Source organism: Protopterus annectens, chromosome 3.part1 (assembly GCF_019279795.1).
Source record: "Protopterus annectens isolate FY-2018-M chromosome 3.part1, PAN1.0, whole genome shotgun sequence".
Classification (NCBI taxonomy): Eukaryota; Metazoa; Chordata; order Ceratodontiformes; family Protopteridae; genus Protopterus; species Protopterus annectens.
The window spans coordinates 1075855421-1075875462 of record NC_056732.1 but is presented as its reverse complement, the minus strand read 5'-3'; the positions used below and the strand labels follow the sequence as shown (position 1 = coordinate 1075875462).

At 40.9% G+C, this 20042-nt stretch overlaps 1 protein-coding gene across 1 annotated transcript in view; it reads right to left on the bottom strand.

The window, feature by feature from the left end:
* The window catches only part of LOC122798357 (mitogen-activated protein kinase kinase kinase 3-like), a 749834-nt gene that overhangs the window by 158404 nt on the left and 571388 nt on the right, over positions 1–20042 (bottom strand). Inside the window, exon 10 of the mRNA XM_044067209.1 lies at positions 13364–13453. Within this exon, the coding sequence (XP_043923144.1) occupies positions 13364–13453 (90 nt within the window). The remainder of the gene's footprint in view (positions 1–13363; positions 13454–20042) is intronic.

Genomic DNA, 20042 nt, shown 5'->3' with positions numbered 1-20042 from the left:
TGGCGTCCCACAAGGCTCAGTCCTGGGTCCTCTCTTGTTCGGTATATATTTCTCGGAGGTACAGGCCAACACGGAAGGACTGTGGCTGACCAAGTTCGCAGATGACTGCAAACTGGGCACCATAATCGACTCTCCAGCCGACACAAGCATCCTCCAAAAGGGCCTCATAGAAACAGACAACTGGTGCCAGAGCCATGGCCTCAAGCTAAACGCCAAAAAGTTTATAGTCATCCCCTTTGGCAAAAACAAAGTGCCCACAAATTACCACATAGGTGGTAATCCATTAAGTACAGAAGAAGTAATTAGGGACCTGGGGACCCAAGTTGATAGCAATCTCTCATTTGACAACCACGTGGCCAAAGTGGTTAGAAAAACATTTTATATAGCCCACCTAATCATGAAGGGATTCACATCTAGATCAGGGGAGGTCATCATGCCTCTTTACTCATCCCTCATCAGGCCCATAATTGAGTACAATGCCCCTTTTGGAACGTACCTTACCAGACACCTGCAGCAACTGGAAAGACCCCAAAAGTACCTCACCAAGAGGATCAAAGGGCTCAAACAGATGCCATATGCTGCCCAGTTAAAGAAACTCCAGCTCTACTCAGTGGCATACTGCCTGCTCAGAGGCGATCTGTGCCTGACATATAAAGCCATGTCCAACCCGGAATTAATGGACATGCTGCACCTCAGAAAATCCAAATCCCATCGAGCTACTCACTCGAGAGGCTTGAACCTCAGCACTGAAATAAATAGGACATGCTGGAGGGACAGATTCATAACCCAGAGGCTCCCTTCACTCTGGAATAAAATCCCAGTCCAGGTTAGGCAGAGTCCCTCATTGACTCTCTTCAAGAGGAACCTTGATGAGTGGATGGGAGATCGTAGGTTTACCCCGGGTATCACTTCTGTGTCACTGTTAGACAGAGGCACAGTATACTAACCTCGAAAAAAGGGCATAGCAAAATTAATTTAAAATGGGTGGCGAAAGCCAAACACACTCTGGCTAGGTTTATAAATGCCCTAGGGAAGATAGCCTAGTATGAACCTATGAACATAATCTATTTTAAGGCTGCACTACCTCTGGTCTTTCAGCTTTTCCCGGTTAGGGGTCACCACAACGGAACTCCAGTCCACTAATGATTGGCAGTGGATTTTTACGGTGCCAAGTTGCCAGTCCAACACCCATCCTTCAAAGAAGGCACACCCATTCAGGCACGCACGCACCTACCTGCATGTCTTTAAACGTCACGCGACCATGGGGAGGACAAGCAGACTCCACACAGAAGGCGCTCCAGCAGAGAATCGAACATGAGAACCTGTTGCTGTGAGGCAACAATGCTAACCACTGCACCACCGCGGCCTGCTGCACTATCTCTGGTAAGGATATTTATATTTGACAAAACTGTCTCTTGACTGCTCTTGTCTTTCCAGACTGCACAGTTACTGATTTAGCTGTAAATGTATTACTACTGCTCTCTGGGGCCATATTTTGGCTGTCTGTTCTTCAGTTTGAATTTGAAAGTTGGTGTTCCACAGTTCCATCGAAGTGAGTGGGGGTCACATAATTATGTATGCAAATTTTATGTTAATCAGCATACAGATTTGTACCTATTTTTCACAGGCCTTTTCTAGATTTTTTATGTTTCCTGGTTGAGAGGTATGGTGGAGAGGCATTTTAATTTAAAGGTATGATCAAATTCTGGTCAAAATGGCCTCTTGAAATGTACAAACTACAACATCTGCAAACCTGCCCACTGAAAGAAAACTACATATTTAGTTCTCTTTACAGTAAAAATATATGTCTGACACATAAATACATAATGTTGTTCTGCTTCAGGCCTAAAAAGAGTATGCATTTCTGTACAAACTGAATCTTTTTAGTCTTTTTATATGATGACACATAAAATTATACACATTTTTTTCATTTGCTCTTGAGGGTAGAAGTCCGATCTATAGATGTTCTGTACATACTTATACCAGTAACATTCCATAAACAATTCATAAATAAACATACTGAACAATTTTGCAGATATATGCAAATATACGGAAACAATTAAAACATCCAGTATTCTAGGGAAAGCCCTTGTGAAAATGCTCAGCAGTTCTCAAGTTAATAGGTAGTTGATAGACATGTGGTGCAGGAGACCACTGAGGAGCCCAGCCCAATTTTACATGAAAATTATATAAAACACTAGGCCAAATCTGTCCCTTTCAATTACCAAATTTGCTACCTAAAACATTTCCAATCTGCACAGTTCTGCTTTATGAATAGCGTACCAAAGTCTCAAATTCGAAGAAGGCGAACTTTGGTTAAGGGTGTCAGAACTACCACAATGACTGCCCTCAAGATAGTTTTGTAGTTTCTTGCACAAACAGAAGTGCTTTATTCAGTCCACCTATTAGTGAACATTGCAAAGATTACCTGTGGTCGAGTACGTTTTAAGGACATGCAAGTTGTGTGTGTGTATGTGTATGTGTGTTCCTTCTGTGAATGTTGGGTGCCAGGCTGGCAACTCAACACAGTGAAAACACCATTGTCAATCTGTGGACCGGTGATCTACTGTGGCGACCCCTAATGGGAGAAGCCGAAAGACAAAGACCTTTTACCAGGTGGCCAGTTTAGCAGAATTACATGTACTATTGAATGTTCCTGTGCGTAAAAAGTATGTTTTGTGTTAACAGAATGCATTTAGTCATAAACAAATCATATTCTGATACACAACTGCAAAAATACTTTGCTGTTATAACGTTGGTGGAAAAAGTCTCAGAGCTCTTAAATAACTCTTACAAATGTCAAGTTCAATGCTAGACCCTGCTGGGAGGATGTAACATTGTGTCCCTGTTAAAATGAGTTAGAGCACCACTAATACAACATATTAAATGAGCCATGCTTTTTGTTGCAGTACTACATATCATACAAAGTTAAAAAGTGAGAGGGAGATGCTGTGCATGCCTGACAAAAAAGAATTAAAAATAAACATGGTAATGATATAAGAAATGTATGCTGAAAAGGAAAAAATAATCTGGTTGAAGTAAATGTTTAACAGTGATAGGCACAGTCAGGAAGTATCCGTGGAAGTAAATAAGCTTCATTGAACAATGCATATGATAAAACTCTATATCCATAAAGACTGCCTCTCACCCTTTGCTTTTTCCTTTTCATGCAGCGTATTTTATTACCTTGTTTTATTTACCTTTTCTAAAGGCCATGTGAATTCATTAGCCATAGTTTTTAAGCCAAGACATAGTTTATCTAAAACTACTCATTCTTACAGCTATGTATTGTGTGGTGAAGCTCCTGTTCAATATTTATGAAACATAAACAGAGTTAACATTCCTACCAAAACTTACATTTTTTTTTATTTTCACTTTGTGAAATGACCTCAGACTTAACAGCTAACAAGCTGGACAAACAACTCACACTCTTTGAGGTTTCTGTTCTCAGTGAATAATAAATTTGAGATATAGCCTATAGTATTAGAAGCAACATACTCGGGTCCATGTTTCACTGCAAATAGAGTAGGTTATGCTGTGATTATGGAATAATTATCCTAAGCAGAGTTGTACAATCATAAGGCAAAACACAGTGTTCGGGGTACAGAGTAGATACTCAAAGTTAAGGAATTAAAAGCAAGATCCAGTTGTATTCAGATGCACTGCTATGTTCTTGGAAGTAATGAAAGTTGCTTTGGAAATTGTTGTTTCTCTAACAGAGTAGCTACAGAAACATGGATGTTAGCAGTGACAGTACATGATAGGATCTTATGGTTGATACAGGGCATACATCTCTCTGGCACTAGGACCATGACCAACTCCTTCTCAGTAGGTTTTCACTATTCTGGCAGTGAGCTACTGCATTAGACAGTGGCGTAAACAGCGGTAGACCCTCATACCGTTTCACTTTCTTTACAACCAGGAATGAACAGCAGGTTAAGCCATGGCGAATATAAAAGAGTGATTTATTTTTATTAAAATACATCAAAAATAAATATTCTGTAATTTACAATGCCTAAGCAGGACAGAGGAAGCTGAAAACAGTATCTGCTGCAAAAAACGTTTTCATGCTATACCCTTAAAAGCAAATATATACAAAACTACATCATTAATTTCAGGACAGCTTTCTAGATGATACACACTTAAAAAAAGCTAAAGTTAAACCCAAGATCCTCTGTAATGACTTTGCTGAAGCATAAATCCAAGCTATTGAGCCACATATGTGCTAACAATCCATATAGTTGATAAAAAAGATGGGCCAAGATGCAATAAAAGTAGACAAAGGAACCTGCAGATATTCACTGACTAGATTTTGATTACAAGGTATAAAAACAAATTCTATACATCTACACACAATGGAAACAACTATTTCATGGCCAGCCACATAAAAGATTTTGCTTTTAATTAAAAATGTGGGATTCTGCATTGGGGATGTCATACACAAGGTACTTTATTGTGCGACTTTAACAGCCTTATAATAAAAAGGAGTTGCTGAAGTCTCTGGGTTGGGTGTCATTGAACTACATACAAAAATAAGCAAACTGTTGTTACTTATTTTTGTAAGGTGAAGAAAGTTCATATAGTTCAGATGTAAAATGAATCAAATTTTGTAAAAAGTGATATAAATGTGATTGTCAGTCACAGTATATTACACTATAGCATTATGCAGTTATAGCACGCGCCACGGAGCTTATATGCTATAAAGTATAAAGTATACTGATACTGGACACGGTTGCATTTTTAATTTCTTTTGTTTATGTTGGTTAGGCCATAAGCCCAGTGCCGCCCCCCCCCCCCCAACTGACCCATTTGTTCCTCCATCGGGGCAAGAGCTCTCTGGCTTGTTTGTTCCTTTGTTGAAGTGAGAGTTAGGTGGCAGGCAGCAAGCCAGTCTGCAGCTCCTGTGGACTGTCATACCCACCTCCTTGAAAGCTTGTGAGCTCTGCTTTAATTGCCTCAGGAGGATCAGCCTCCAGACCAAGCTGCACACCACTTGCAACATGGGCACAGCAGGCTGTTCATGCTGCTGATGACACACCTGCATTCTTACAGGTATTTCAAGTCCAGTGAGCTAACCTGCCTTCCCACCTCCTGGATGGGTGAGCTTGCATTAGCTGCTCACTCCAATCTTCTGCCCTAGAGACTCCAGTGTCCATGACACCAGTTGAGTGTGCCGTCAGGGCTTTATCCCTGTGTGCCACAGGGTGGGGGAGTATATCACAAAGGTGAGAGTAATTCTGAAGCTAGTACAATACAAAGACAGTCTAATGCTAAACTTCAAGACTACATTTCAGTTGAAGGTGTACAAAATCCTGATGTTACTTGCAAGCACACCATTATGGCATGCAAATGAAATAAAACTTGTCTGTGATTAGCACTTCCATAAAAGTACAGAAGCATAGGTCGCAGAGTCTGTTTTGCAGGCTACGTATTGAATTTAGGATGTCTGTAATAGCACCATATAAAGATTTTGCATTCTGCAGCTCCTGGGTATTCATGCTCATACATGAGAATCCACTGTGCTTTAGGCCAGAACACAGCAAGAGCTAAAGAATATAAAGTCAACGGGAGTTACAGTTAGACAAAACAAAAAGAGCAGGTCAACAGTATGGTAACAGTCATGAAGAAGGACAAGGTCAGGAACAAGACCTAAACAAATGGGTCAAAAGCGAGCATTACCTCTGCCAAACTATTGAATGAAGAGTAGTGATTATGCCTAATGCCAAATTCTTATCAGTGCTTGATGCAAACCAAAGTTTTCATCAGATCATGTTCTAAGAATCCAGTCCTAAGTTCTGACCTTTCAATATGCCATCAGGTCATTATAGAATGAGGCTATATTTTATTTTCAGGTTGCATCAACTCCTGAAGTGTTGAAAAGGTCAGTATCAACTATACATGACTAGAGAGATGGTGATGTTAGTGTAACAGATGATGTTTTAGTCTGTAGTGCTACAAAGAAGGAACATGACAAAGAGTAATAAAAGTTTCTGTACAGACTGAGGTCTCATGTTTTGAAATTCACTCCGGCTAAATGTCTGACAAGTGTTACTTCTTTCAAATACAGTAATACATTGGACACGTATTTAATGAAAACAGTTTCAATCATATACTGACAAGGTTAGAATTACTGTGAGTATATAGAGACCTACTGACAAATCCTATCTTATGTAATTCTTTGATACGGTACATTTCCAAGTATGTACCTCATATGTCAAAAACTACAGAACTCCATAAGAAAGCTGGTGGACAAAGTATAGTGTCGACTAGCAAATCAAGAAAATAGTTCTTTCTGCTTTACTGAACCATTAAGTAAACACAGTATCAACTCTCAAATATTACATTTTGCCACTACCAACAACTTTTCAAGCTGATGTTAGTTAATATGGCTAATTGCAGTAGTATTACAGGTGGGCAGACACACAACTTATGCACCAAGCTTTCAAACAGATGCCCAGGCTCATTAGAGAAACACAGAATAAAATGCTAGATATAGCCCTTGGCTGCCAGAAGTTCCACAATTATGCTTCAAACAACAGCATTACAATAGAAACTGACCACAAATGATTTCAAAACATTTTTAGAAAGTTGTTACATAAAGCAACAGCACATATACATAGGATGGTGTTATCCTTACAGACATATGACTTGTATGAATATTACAAACTTGGGAAACGTATGTATACTATGGAGATGTTAAAAAGGACATGTCTGAAAAAGTGTAAAGAAGATGTCTGAGACAAAGATTTAGTAGTGTTGTGGATTAACCTCTGAGTTACCAATGACATAAGAGACACTTCAGGAGAAGAGACTGTATTTTAGAGATGGCATGAAATAACATTTGCTTACAGGTGTCATTATGACAGTATGACTGGAAGGTTTAGACCCTTTACATCCCCCAAAGCTAACTATGAATCCAAACTAGCTTCCATAACTAAGGATAACCACAACGTGTTCTTCAGTTACATCCGTAACCTCAAAGGTATAGCCCAGATTTGTGTTGAACTCGTAGTTAATGGTACTACATATACAGAACCTGTGGATATAGCAAACTTGCTGGCTGACAGGTTCAGTGAAAACTTCACTCTCCTGTCCCCGCCACATACACCCCAAAAAATCCCTAACACTTGTCTCCCATCTAGTATCTCCGAGGAGCAGGTCTTAAATTCTCTCTTCAAGACCAAAAATACAGCCTCTGTGGGACCAGATAACATTCTGGGCTGTGTTCTACCTTGGTTAAAATAGGAATTAGCATCAACGTTGGGCATACTTTTCCATCACAGCCTAAGCACTGGTTTCATCGCAGCAGAATGGAAAACAGCACCATCATCCCTTTGCACAAAGGGGGGTGCATCCACAGACCCAAGGAACTACAGACCTATTAGCCTGACCATACTTATCTGAAAGACCATGGAACAAATCATCATGATGTACCTTATTAACAAAGACATAGGTAATCTCCAGATAATTGACCCCACCCAGTTTGGCTTTGTCAAGGGGAGATCATGCCTGTTAAACATGGTGGACTTCTTTGAGACAGCCACCAAAGCCCTAGAAGAGGGCAAATCTGTGCATACTGCCTACCTAGACTTAGCCAAGGCCTTTGACACAATCCCCTACTCAGCCACAGTCCTTTAGTTTCAGCCTGCATCTCAGAGCAGCAGATTCCAAAGAGTAGGGGTCCCAGAACTGTTGAACACCACTGGTTACTGTCAACATCCTTCAAGAAAGTCCTACACAGACTAATGACTGATGCCAAAGTCGTGGTCTTAAAACTTAATGCAAAAAATGCATTATCATCTCCTTCGGCAAGGATGTTCTTGCAAACTACTACATCAACAGAAATACCCTAAGCACATAGTCAGTGGTAAGAGATCTGGGCACACAGGTCGACAGAGACTAACTTTTATCACCATGTCTCCACAGCGGTAAGAAGGGCTTTTTATATTGCTCATCTCATAAGTAAGGGCATTGCCACCAGAAAAAAAGAGTTTATAACCCCTCATTACTTTTCCCTCATCAGGCCAATAATAATGCTTCCTTTGTTATGTTCCTTTCCAAACACCTGCAATTGGAGAGACCACAAAGGTTCCTTACAAAGAAAATTCAGGGTCTTCAAGATCTGTCTTATGTGGACAGACTGAAATCACTGTCACTTTACTTTGTGTTGTACAGACTGCTCAGAGGTGACCTGTGCCTTGCATACAGAGCAATCTCTGACCCAGCTTTAATAGAAATGCACATTCTCAAGTCAAATGGCACATGGGTCACTCACTCAAAGGACCTTAACCTGGTATGTGACATCAACAAAACTTGGTGGAAAGACAGATTTGTCTAACAGGGGTTGCCCCACCTTTGAAACAAGTTTGCTATTCATGTTAAACAAAGCCTCTCATTGGTCGTATTTAAGTGTAATTTGGATGACTGGATGGGTAACCGGAAATTCATCCCATGGGTTTCACCTGTGTCCCTCTTGGACAAAGGCAATAGGTGCTGGTTTTAGTGTCTGCTTGAACCAGACACCCTTGAGAACACATGTTGAACTTTCTACACCATGCTTCCCATTCTGAGCAGGGCTGTCGTGTATTAAAAAAACCTAATAATAAAAAGGTGACAACATGGCCATTCCCATTAACACGGACAACAAACATTATAGGTTTAAGGGTGCAGAGATTTGGTGAGAAAACTCACATCCTACTGGTGATCAAGGTGTTTGACACTCCATATTGCATGCTGGAATCTGCAGTTGTCTGTGCAGTCATTATTTCTTCCTTAAAAGTATGAATTGACAGGCTGAGTTTAACTGATAGAAGGAGTTTCTTTAATAGGCGTAGGAATCTCTGAAATATCACATTGTCATGGTACAGTTGATAATTCATTTTTATTAAGGCTGAGTATCCTTTTATGTTCACGTCACAGTGAAGTATTCTAAGCAAAGGATATGAAATAGTATGTTAGGCACAGGTCTCCTCTAAGAAATGATGATACGAAGAGAAGAAAGCGATAGTTGCTTTAATTTTTCAGACTAGATTCTTTTGTCTGGCAAAATCAGGTTGCTAGCGCTATAACCTGTTAGGTCCTCCATGTAGGCAGGAATGACTAGCACTGAACAACAGTTCACTCTTCCCCTTTGAAAACAGTATTTTGAGATGAGCTCAGAATAGATGTCTCCCTGATAAAGTAGACCCCCAGGGTCTGCAGCCACTGGAACTCCTGAGTTCAGAATTTTACCAGAGAGCCCTCAGATACTGCCAGTAGGAGACACTCATTCAAATAAGGGAAAACATGGATGTATTTCTCTTGCAAGGCCTATGTCACCATCACTAATTACCATGGCACACATTCTGGGTGCAAAAAGGAGACTAAACAGGTTTATCTTATACTGAAGATCATCCACCCAGAATAAACAGAAGAAACCTCCTATTCAGACCCTGATGCTAAGTGCCAAAAAGTATGCATCACACCCAGTGGTACCATCGACACCCTGTGGCAGTAGCAGCATGACCTGACAAGCCATATCCAGAATTAGGCACAGAAGATGTGCTTTTGTAAGCTGCTGAGGTAGTCAGTGGGTTGAAAACCATCCCTTCCTGTCATAAAGGCCATTCTGAAGGTCTTTCAAAGAGTTTTGCACATCATCCCATAATGGATAATTTTCTTGGATACAGAGAATCCAAACAGAGCTATCAAAAGATTTCCACCACAGTATGGTTTAATATATTTTGCAAATGATTGTTATATTTGAAAAAAGCTAACAAAATGTAATTTAAAAAAAAAAACAGTGAGAGAGAAAGAGAGAGAATCTTTCTACGGCAAACAAAGAACTCTTAAGTCGTCACTATCCTTGACAGCACTGGAACCTGGGGGTACTACAAGCCACAGCAAACTTGTTAAGCTGTCACTATCCTTGATAGCACTGGAACCTGGGGGTACTACAAGCCATAGCAAACTTGGATACCAACCCAAGGAGAATCTTCAACTGTATTCAGGACTATGACTGATGGGTTGGAGGTTGATCACCCTCACTGGCAATTTAACTGGGACAGCAGAGGAAGGCAAGTCTGCTTGATACTGCAGGGCCTTTATCATCCTATTACAAGGTTTCTTCTTTTTAGAAAACTGGACTGGTCTAGACAAAGACACACATCACCACAGAGACCTTCTGACATGGTCAACCCCTATTTCTTCTTCCTTGAAGGCCTGCTAAAAGGTCCAGGAAGGCATCAAGAATACCCTACTTGATTTCAATGGTTGAGAGTCCCCCCATCTTCCTCATCCCAAATACTGGATGCACATAACACACCTTTTATGCACTCTACTCTGGGAAGCTATCCTTAAGGATTCTGTTTCTGCAGCCTGGAGGCATCTAGATTATGATTCTTTCTTTGTTTCCCAGTTATGGGAATCAAATTTACAGGAGCCACATAGAAGATTACTGCAAGAGCCATGGTTATATGACTTTAAGCATTTCTTCTTTGGCCTCTCAATTATGAATGGCTGCCAGCTTCTCCAGTGCCTTATCCAACAGGGACATCTGGAACCTGCAGAAGTGAGACAGATGGTTAAGGAATGTAAGCACACACATAGCAGAACAGAACACCTTCTTGCTCATTCAATCCAAAGCCTTGATGCCTAGCTTATAAGTAAGGGCATGGCATCCAGGTCCAAGGAAGTCATTGTGCCACTTTATTTGGCCCTTATCAAACCCATCATTGCGTATAATGTCCTTTTTGACATACAGATCACCATAAAGCCCTAACTCTATACTTGGTGTCCTACAGATTACTGAGAGATGATCTATGCCTGGAATATGAGACAACATCGGATCCAGCTCTGGTGGACCTTTTGCCCATTTGCAAAATGAGCAGTATCAGAACCACTAGACCCGGGGATTTAAAATTTTGCTTGTGACATAAATAAGACATGTTGAAGAGGCAGACACTTGTTTCAGAGGATCCCCACACTCTGGAAGAAGATCCCCGTCCATGTGAAGCAGAGGCCATCCCTAACCCTATTTAAGTCTAACCTTGACCAATGGATGGGAAATCGGAAATTCACCCTGAGTCTGACTCCCATGTCTTTGATGGACAGGGGCAGACAGTAATGCCTAAACTAACCCACCCCCACAAAACCTCAAAAAGCTTCTTAACTAATATACCCTCTCCCAACAAAACGACCATGATACATCGGGACACAATTGGGTTGGGTTGCACAGCTAGTCTTATAAAGGCTCTGGTGGTTCTTATCCTAGTATATACATACCTTTGAAACTATGAAATTATCAAGTAGTAACACAGAAAGATCAATACTGGATCAAAACGGTCATGAAGGTATTCATCCTGCAATGCTTGGTTAGGATTTTAGCCCACTCGTATATGAGATTCTAGAAAGTATTCCCATAACTAGGGAAATAAAAGAAAGAATCAGAATCTGAATGCCTCTGTGGTGCAGAAACATAATCCTTAAGGACAGCTTCACAAGGTAGGATGACCAAAGGTTCCTTACCTTACTTCTGCATGCACCCATTAAGCTGTTTCTGAGTAGGAAGCAATGAGGACTTTATCAGTCTGAGGGTTTCTTCAAAGCAAGAATCATCTGGGGAGCAGAGTTATACAGTGGGAGGGCTCCCTTTTCTGATTTCTCCCTAAGGGAAGTCCTTCAGGTTTCTCCCCCAGGCTTAAGTGAAGCAGGAAGAACTTCTGCAAACCCTAGAATGGTCAGGCCCAAACTTGGCTAAGACTACAGATGAACAACAGAAACCCTTAAAAGAAGATACTCTGGAGTTAGAGAGGCCTGAGTAGGGCCTAGCTCTGGCATCAGATCATGTTCTTTGAAGGAACACTTCTGTGCTCATGAAAACAGGCCCCACTAGATCAAAAGATGACTTACATCCAACATCTGGGCCTGCTCTCCTTGCCATTCTGATGCTACAGAATACAGTGAACCCTTCCCATCCTTGGTTGGAAAGCCCTACAAAATTCAGAGAGACAGCACTATGATCAGAAGAGTCCCCAGGTTACAAGTGTTACTACTCAGCCAATGCCAGGGGACTCCAGGGCCCATTCTACTGATGCCAGCCAGAAAACAGCATGCTCCTATAATTGAACTATTATGGAGACATTGTAGACACACTGTGATATACCCTCAAGGTCATTGCCAGGGATGCATATTTCACAGACTTTTATCACTGGCTAACAATGAGTCTGAGCTCAACTGCTCACCAGCAGAGGTACAGCTGGTAGCACACAAAGCTGCCCTGAGAGAGGACTTAGCTGGAGGAAGGTGTGAATGATACCAATGTCTTATTTTCCCTTCACTTATGCTTGATGCTGTGGCTCTGGCCTGCACTCGCATAAGGGACTATGCTGCTTATTTCTTCTCTGGGCAATCTTACCTACTGGTATGCTTAATCACCTCCTTGAGTGAAGTCAGACAGGCTATCTCTCTCTCTCTCTCTCTCTCTCTCTCTCTATATATATATATATATATATATATATATATATATATATATATCCACCAGCTCTGAGTGGTGGGGTTCAAACATAGGACCTGTGTCATGATCCTTGCTCAGTCAACAGACACACTACTGGTGCTGATCCTGGCTTCTAATACGGTCACTGTAAGGCCACTTAAAGAGTCTAACCCCTCAGACACTGAATGCTAGTGGCTGTCTATTAGGATTGCAAAGATCAAGATCCAAGCTATGTGAGCAGCCAAAAAAGACATGAGCAGCAAAAGAGGATAGGTATGCTCACTCAGCTCAGTAAGTGATGCCATGGAATGCATCAAAATCAGTGAGATGTCTACAAGCCATATACATGAAAAACAAGGGGTAGAAGCAACTGGGTTAGGGACTGCAGAAGGGCAAATCAAGAGCTATCCACTGCAGAACCCTCTCCCTCACTCCAAGTCAGAAGTACAGAATGGTTTCAATCCTGTACAGTCTAGGATGCAAAATTAAAATATGCCCTCCCATAAAAAATGCTAAGAAGCTTTAGAATCAAGGCAGAATGATTAGAAAAACTATCTAGCCAACTGTGATTTTTTAGGATTCCCTCAAGTACTCATTTAGACCAAAAATTCTGCATCTTGAGATGTCAATTCAATCTCTCACAAAGATGTGAAAATAGAAGTTGTACTGCTACAATGCTTCCAGCATACAGAATTACATGTTCTTACCCCCTCTATATGGGGGGTATCTGTACAACTGTCAGTCTGAACACAACCTACCTTCACAAATGGCGCCCTTGGTCTCAAGTGTACATTCATCTCTCCACCAGAATCTATTTTACCTTACTGTCTTTCAGCAGATGTTATAACCTACTTACATATGCAGTTTTAAACAATTTCCCAATACACTCACCATTATTGCACCGGTCCTTGCGATTATGGGAAAGGTCTATCTGCCTAGGGAAGGTGCCACCTTTTCCGTATTTCCCATAAATGTCAAAATCTACAAAAAAAAGAGTAAAAAATACACTTCAGTGTGTAAGAACTTTAAAGAAATGTGAGTTTTTCAACATAACTGGATAAACCTTAACTAAGTACAGGTATAATTGCTTCATTGTTGACTAAACAACAGTGCTATGAAGTAAAAGGTAACAAGCTAGTTAGTCCAAGAAATAAATAAATGCATCCTTTTTGCCTCAGGTATAATGACTCATCTGTCAATCTACACTTGCATTAGCCATGGTGAAAATACTTGTCAGTAAATGACACACATAATCCACCGCACCCTGACCACTCCGAACTAAAAGGTCATTACAACTTCACAGAATTTTCCTTCCTGCATTGCCTTTCCTCCAACTTGTTGTTGGCTAACAAAGTATATGTAATGTACAAAGTACAATAAAATAAAATATCTAATGCATCCCTTAATAATTAACATTTACTAAGGGCAGTCTTATCATATGCATTGCATACCTATGGTACTTATCATCTGATGTGCCAAGTGGTATATCTACATAGCTGCAATTAAATCTGTTATTTGACATTGTAAAGTAAAATAAAAGCCTAGCAGACATCTGGGGGGATTCAGGAATGTAATGCGATGTGTATACCTCTGAGTACACGTCGTGGTACCTTTTAATTAGCATCTGCCTAAAGGGTCTGCACAGTGTTCTTACACAAAGGTGTGCAGCACAGCAAAGGGCTGGCTCTGCAGCCATGCTGAATACTAATTAGGCAGTACAGGGGAAGGCATATGTTTAGTAGCCAGGTGCTCTCTCCCCCAGAACTGTCTCCAGGAAGGCATTTATACACTGAGTGATTCAAGAAATTGTTTGGCTGTGTAGAACAGCATGGTCATCCCCATCACACTGCGGATTTAAACATGGCCAAAAGGCTGTGTTCATTTAATTTCCATGATTATAAAATGAGGATCAGGGGTATAGGAGCCACACAATACCAGGGATACATTCAACTTAAGTGTTTTAATGGTGCCAGAATTAGTACAGGAATTTGGGGAGGTGGGAAACCTTAGACACCAGGGATTACTGTAAATGTAACTGCCTTAATGGCACCAGCATCAGTACGAGGATTGTGGGTGGGGGAAGCCACTACTCACCTGGGAAAACCGTATTGTTAAGTGCCATAATGGCACTGATGATACACTACCCACCAGGTCAATGCCATAGGGGCACTTACACAGTATTATAGTGAATGGTGGGCGGGGGAGACACTAGCTACCAAGGCAGTGACATAACAGTACCTACAGTACTATGGCAATCAGACTGGAAACAATAGACACCAGGGATTCTACGAATGTGCTACAACAGCACATAAACTATTATCATAGTCAGCGATGGGTGGGAACCAAGGGAGGGAAGACAAGTCAGGAAACAAGAAGGGGTATTGTGGTATGTTTGTGTCTGTGTTCAAATTTGTATGTGTGTGTGTGTGTGTGTGTGTGTGTGTGTGTGTGTGTGTGTGTGTGTGTGTGTGTGTGTGTGTGTGTGTGTGTGTGTGTGTGTAAGACTGACTGTGTGAGGATGCCATTTTCTACATAAGCCACAATTTGCCACCACAAGTACAGACCAGCAAAGATATGCGTATCACGGTAGAAAACGCGAGTCAGTGACATGCAAATTAGAGGTCTTAACTCATCATAGCTATGAAGTCTTAACTCATCATAGCTAACATGCTTTGGAACTGCAAATTACCTTGTTGTGGTAGCATGGCCTTTTTAATATGATATGTAATGGCTCATGATATGTCCTGTAATGAATCCCTGGCACCATGTAAGTATCAGTTATCACCATATAAAATCTACTATTCAGTGAGCATTCTGATAAGGCAAAATAAATCACAGTCCAGGCCTCACAACCTGTCAGGTCATAAATTCACAATTTATGACTAAATGGGGAAAGTAATATACACATATCATGTATACATACATTTACACACACACACACACACACACACACACACACACACACACACACACACACACACACACACACACACACACATGGACACACACACACACACACACATGGACACACACACACACACACACACACACACACACACACACACACACACACACACACACACACAAACACACACACACACACACACCTTTTCCTATATACAATTACTTTTCTTGTACCTATTTTTTCATGTCTGTACGGTCTGATTTTCCATTATTTTTCTCATGTCTTAAAATTTTCATGGCAGATCAGAATATTCCAGTTTGCTCAAGCAGGACAGAAATATATATTCATTGTTTGACTGTTGCTGTACAGAACAGGAAGGCAAAGAGGAAAGTGAGGATATGTTAACACCATAGTAAACGGTAAACGCAGTACAGTTACACTTTCTTGGTGTGGCAGAAATGTTTTTTTCGACTTAGCTTTCTTGTATGTGATCTAAAGAATAAGCCTGTGGTGTGTCTATGTGAGCTAAAGGATAAGCCTATGGTGTGGCCTCAAAGAAATATCTACTTGTTTTATCACGTAAATTTGTCCTGATCTGAAACAAGAGCATAGTTAGTAGATAACAGTGATCAGGTTATTTCACCAGCATCATCTCAACTAATAGTCCACAAGAAGTCTGAATTCAAAAGCAGGAAAATGGGGAGTATCTAAGTGTTCCCAAAAAGGAGCAACTTCTGGGCTGATATAAAATGTTGAGGTGCAAAGGGCTCAGTTCTATGTGGGTACAGGGCTTTTTTCCTTCTGAAAAAAACTTTACTTCATCTACTGTTTAATTTTGTGAATATATATGAAATGGCATTCACACCTTCAGACATCATAAATGACAAGAATCTGATAAACCAGGCAGTAAAATTGGGCTAACCACCTGGCAGTGTGAACATTGGCTCTAGATGACTGTCACTCTTGAAGTGACATTTTGACCCCCATGTGCCTAAATGGAAAAAAAGGGTTGTGGATGGACAGATGGATGGATGGAAAGCTACCAGTGGCATACTAGGATCCCACAGTAAATATAAAATCAGTTCACCTGGGACTGCTTCTTATAAACCATAAGACTACAATGGGCAATAAACTAGAATGTAATTTATCACATAGGGACATACTAAGGTCTCTTGCTTTCTCCATTTCTTTGTTCATTATGGCAGGTGCCATTCTATCTTACAGTGAAGAAACTGCATAACATGCAGAACAGCAACTTTCTGTCCAAGCTACACACATTTGAAAGGAAAAGGATATTGAAGTCCAATGCAAAAGGGAAATTGGTATTTACAATGACATTCACTATTGAGCGGAGACAGCTAGGTCATCTGGTATTCCTGGCAGAGTCCCAGCCCAGCATCCCACCAACCTAAAGTTGTGGACCAACAAAAAACTAAAAGAAAATGGGAAAATGTCATATTACCAAAGTTCAGGAGCAAAGGAAATAAACTCTGAAATGAAACTGTAACAAGGTCTGTGCTACAGCTATAGTAAGCTGCTTACTGCAACTACTGAAATGCTGATCTCTGCAGTTGTAGTACTGGTGTTCATAAGAGAAGCTGTGGCTTCTAATATGAATGCCTCGTACTGCACCCACACCCTAACATTAATGGCTGGTCATGCCCCATAACAGCTGCCACATGGGGAAGCTGCCCCCTTTGACTCACCCTAGTTACAGCGCTGCTCTTGACCTATCGTTGCAGTTAACTCTGTCATAGCAGGGATATTGTACTTTAAAAAAGGTTTCTGCAGCAGGTAGCAAAGGCAGGACAGAATTCAAAGCAATCTAGCAATTCTCCTGTAAGATTAAAAGAAGAGTTAGGGGCTCGAGAAAGACATAAAGAAAGAAGGGGGCTAGGACCACAGGCTTTACACAACTTCTTTGTAAGCCTGCGCTACCTTAGAAGGCAGTTTCCTGGCCATTATATTTCATGGTGGTGTAGCTGCTGCATACAGTTTCTTGCATGGAATATCTATGAAATGCACTAAGAGGTGTCCTGCTATATATCGCAGCAGTAGACAGCAATGCAACTGGAGAGGCATGTTGAAATAATCCTGCCTCAAACTGGTTTCTTTGCTTGGCCTGAGATGAAAGATAAACATCTTTTCACTTGTAAGGAGCGCCTCTATTCATACTGAAGTAATGATGTCATGAATCCAGCCATAATATGCCAAAACTCATCTTCTTATGAGGCTTCTCTAGAAAAAATAAAAAAAATATCAAAAGATGGGTGGAGCAGCTGCAGGAAATATCTGACACCCTTCTAAAAAGGTTTTAGCATTAATAAGAAACCTTTTGAAGCTTGTTAGGTCAGGTAGGGCTCCTGCAATGTACAAACATTTGAAGATTTTGAAACATGAAATCTAATAAACCTACCCAGCTGTGAATAGTTGGGTGGTTGTCGATTCTGTAAACATCATTTTTACCATCTAAGGTACCTTCAAATTCTGTGTAGATTTACATTAGATGCACATCAGAATATAAGAGCAAGAGTTGAAAGAATCCTTCCAGTGTATTATGACACAAGGAAATCAACCACTCAGTTCAGGATAGGATTATAATAGTTTATGATAACTAACATTACCCATTGTAAACTGCATCTACCGGTGTAATGTTCTGGCTGGGTACTGCACCTCACTGCATAAAGATTTCTTGTTTGCAACTTCAGTGAAATGTTTTGGAAGGAACCATTGTGACTAACAATTCCTAAAAATTCCTTACATAGATCAGTCACTCAGACTCTGTAATCAAAGACCCCCTAGTGCTTCATGAATTTGTTATCAAAATCAGTCAGTTGTGGAATGTTGAGAAAGTAGTTCTTTAAAGATCCACACATCCCACTGTGTCAAATTAAATCATGTAGCAAACATAAAACTGAAGTAATACAAATATCAGTACCCATTAACACTCGCATGTTGCTTCTAAGGCTTTTATTCATACCTAGCATCATTTGCATTTGAACAAGAATGTAATAAGATTATTTCCATAATCATATTCAAACCATCTGTGCGCCTGCTAGAATTTGTGTTCAAAGGCTACACTGAACATTGTGACAGAATAACTGAGTAACTCACATTTTAACCAAAGATAATAAAAACAGACACTTGTTCACAGGTGTGTATTATGTTAGCAACCCCTTTTTAAGCCTTGCCATGCATCCCAAATCTCTGACAAGTTCTGGTACCCTTGATAAGCGTAAGCAGAGGCCTGGGAGATGAACCATTTACAGGCTGCCTTTGTCTGTTCGATACAGAGGTGCCAAACCAGGGATGAATTTCTTGCTCCCTATCAAATTTCCCAAGTTACACTTGAATTAGGTTAGGGAGGAATTCTGCTTCACATGGATAGGGAGCCTGCTCCAGACAAGAGGCAGTCACTGGGATACATACCTGTCTCTCCAGCACATCCTATTTACATCACAGGCAAGGTTTAAGTCTTTAGAATGAGCAATTATGGAGCTGCTTTTTTTTTTGTGGCTATGCAGGAGTTCCATCAGGATGGGGTCCGATAATGCCTTGTATGCCAGGCATAGATCTCCCCTCAACAGGCTGTAGGAGACAGAATACAGGAATAGAGCTTTGAGGTGGTCTGCAGTGGACGTGTTACTTACCCCCTGAATTATTTTAGTGAAAAACCTCTGTGAACTTTCCAGTTGTTGGATGTGCCTGGTTAGGTACATACCAAGGGGGGGGCATTGCACTCAATGGTAGGTCTGACAAATGCTGAAAAGAGTGGAACTATGGCCTCCTTGGACCAAGATGCCACACCTTTGTTTATAAGCTGCAGAACATGAAATGATTTCCTTACTACTGTAGACATGTAATTAATGGTTACAGGCTAGACTACTGTCTATGTGTCCCTATGTCCCTGACTACCGAGTCGACTCTTAGGGATGTGTTGTTAATATGATAGTTACTAGGCATGGATGACTTCCCAAAGGATATTATTATGCATTTCTTGGCATTTAGTTTTAGTCCATGGCTCTGAGACAAGTCATTTGTCTGTGCCAGCCCTTCCCAGAGAACATTAGGGTTGGTGGAGGATTCCATGATGGCTGCTAATTTGCAATCACCTGCAAATATGGTCATCCCCAGAGGCCATTGACTTGGCCTTGGCTTCAGGGAAGTAAATGTCAAAAAGGGGTGGCCATAGGACTAAACCCTGTGGGATTCTGCTTGTGAATGGCATTTTTATAGAGGTTTTCTCCTCAGTTCTAACTTCCTGGGTCTGGCTATCCACAGGGTGACATAAAGGTTTATACCTGAACTCTTGAGATTATCAACAATGCCTGAGTGGAGTATTGTGTCAAATACTTTGGCCAGGTCAAGGTAGGTGCTGTAAAATGTCCTGCCCTCATCCATTGCTTTGGCGACTTTCTCAAAGAAGTCCACCGGGATGAGTAGGGACGACCCTGCCCTTGACAAAATCAAATAGGACTGGGTCCATTGTCTGGAGGTTTCTTATGTCATTATTGATCATTTCCGTGATAATTCTTTCCATGGCTTTGCATATGAGACTTGTAAGACTTAAGGGTCTGTAGTTTCCAGGGTCTGTAGATGACCCACCTTTGTGCAGAGGGATGACTGTTGCTACTCTCAATTCATGAGGCATGAAGCTTGTTCGGA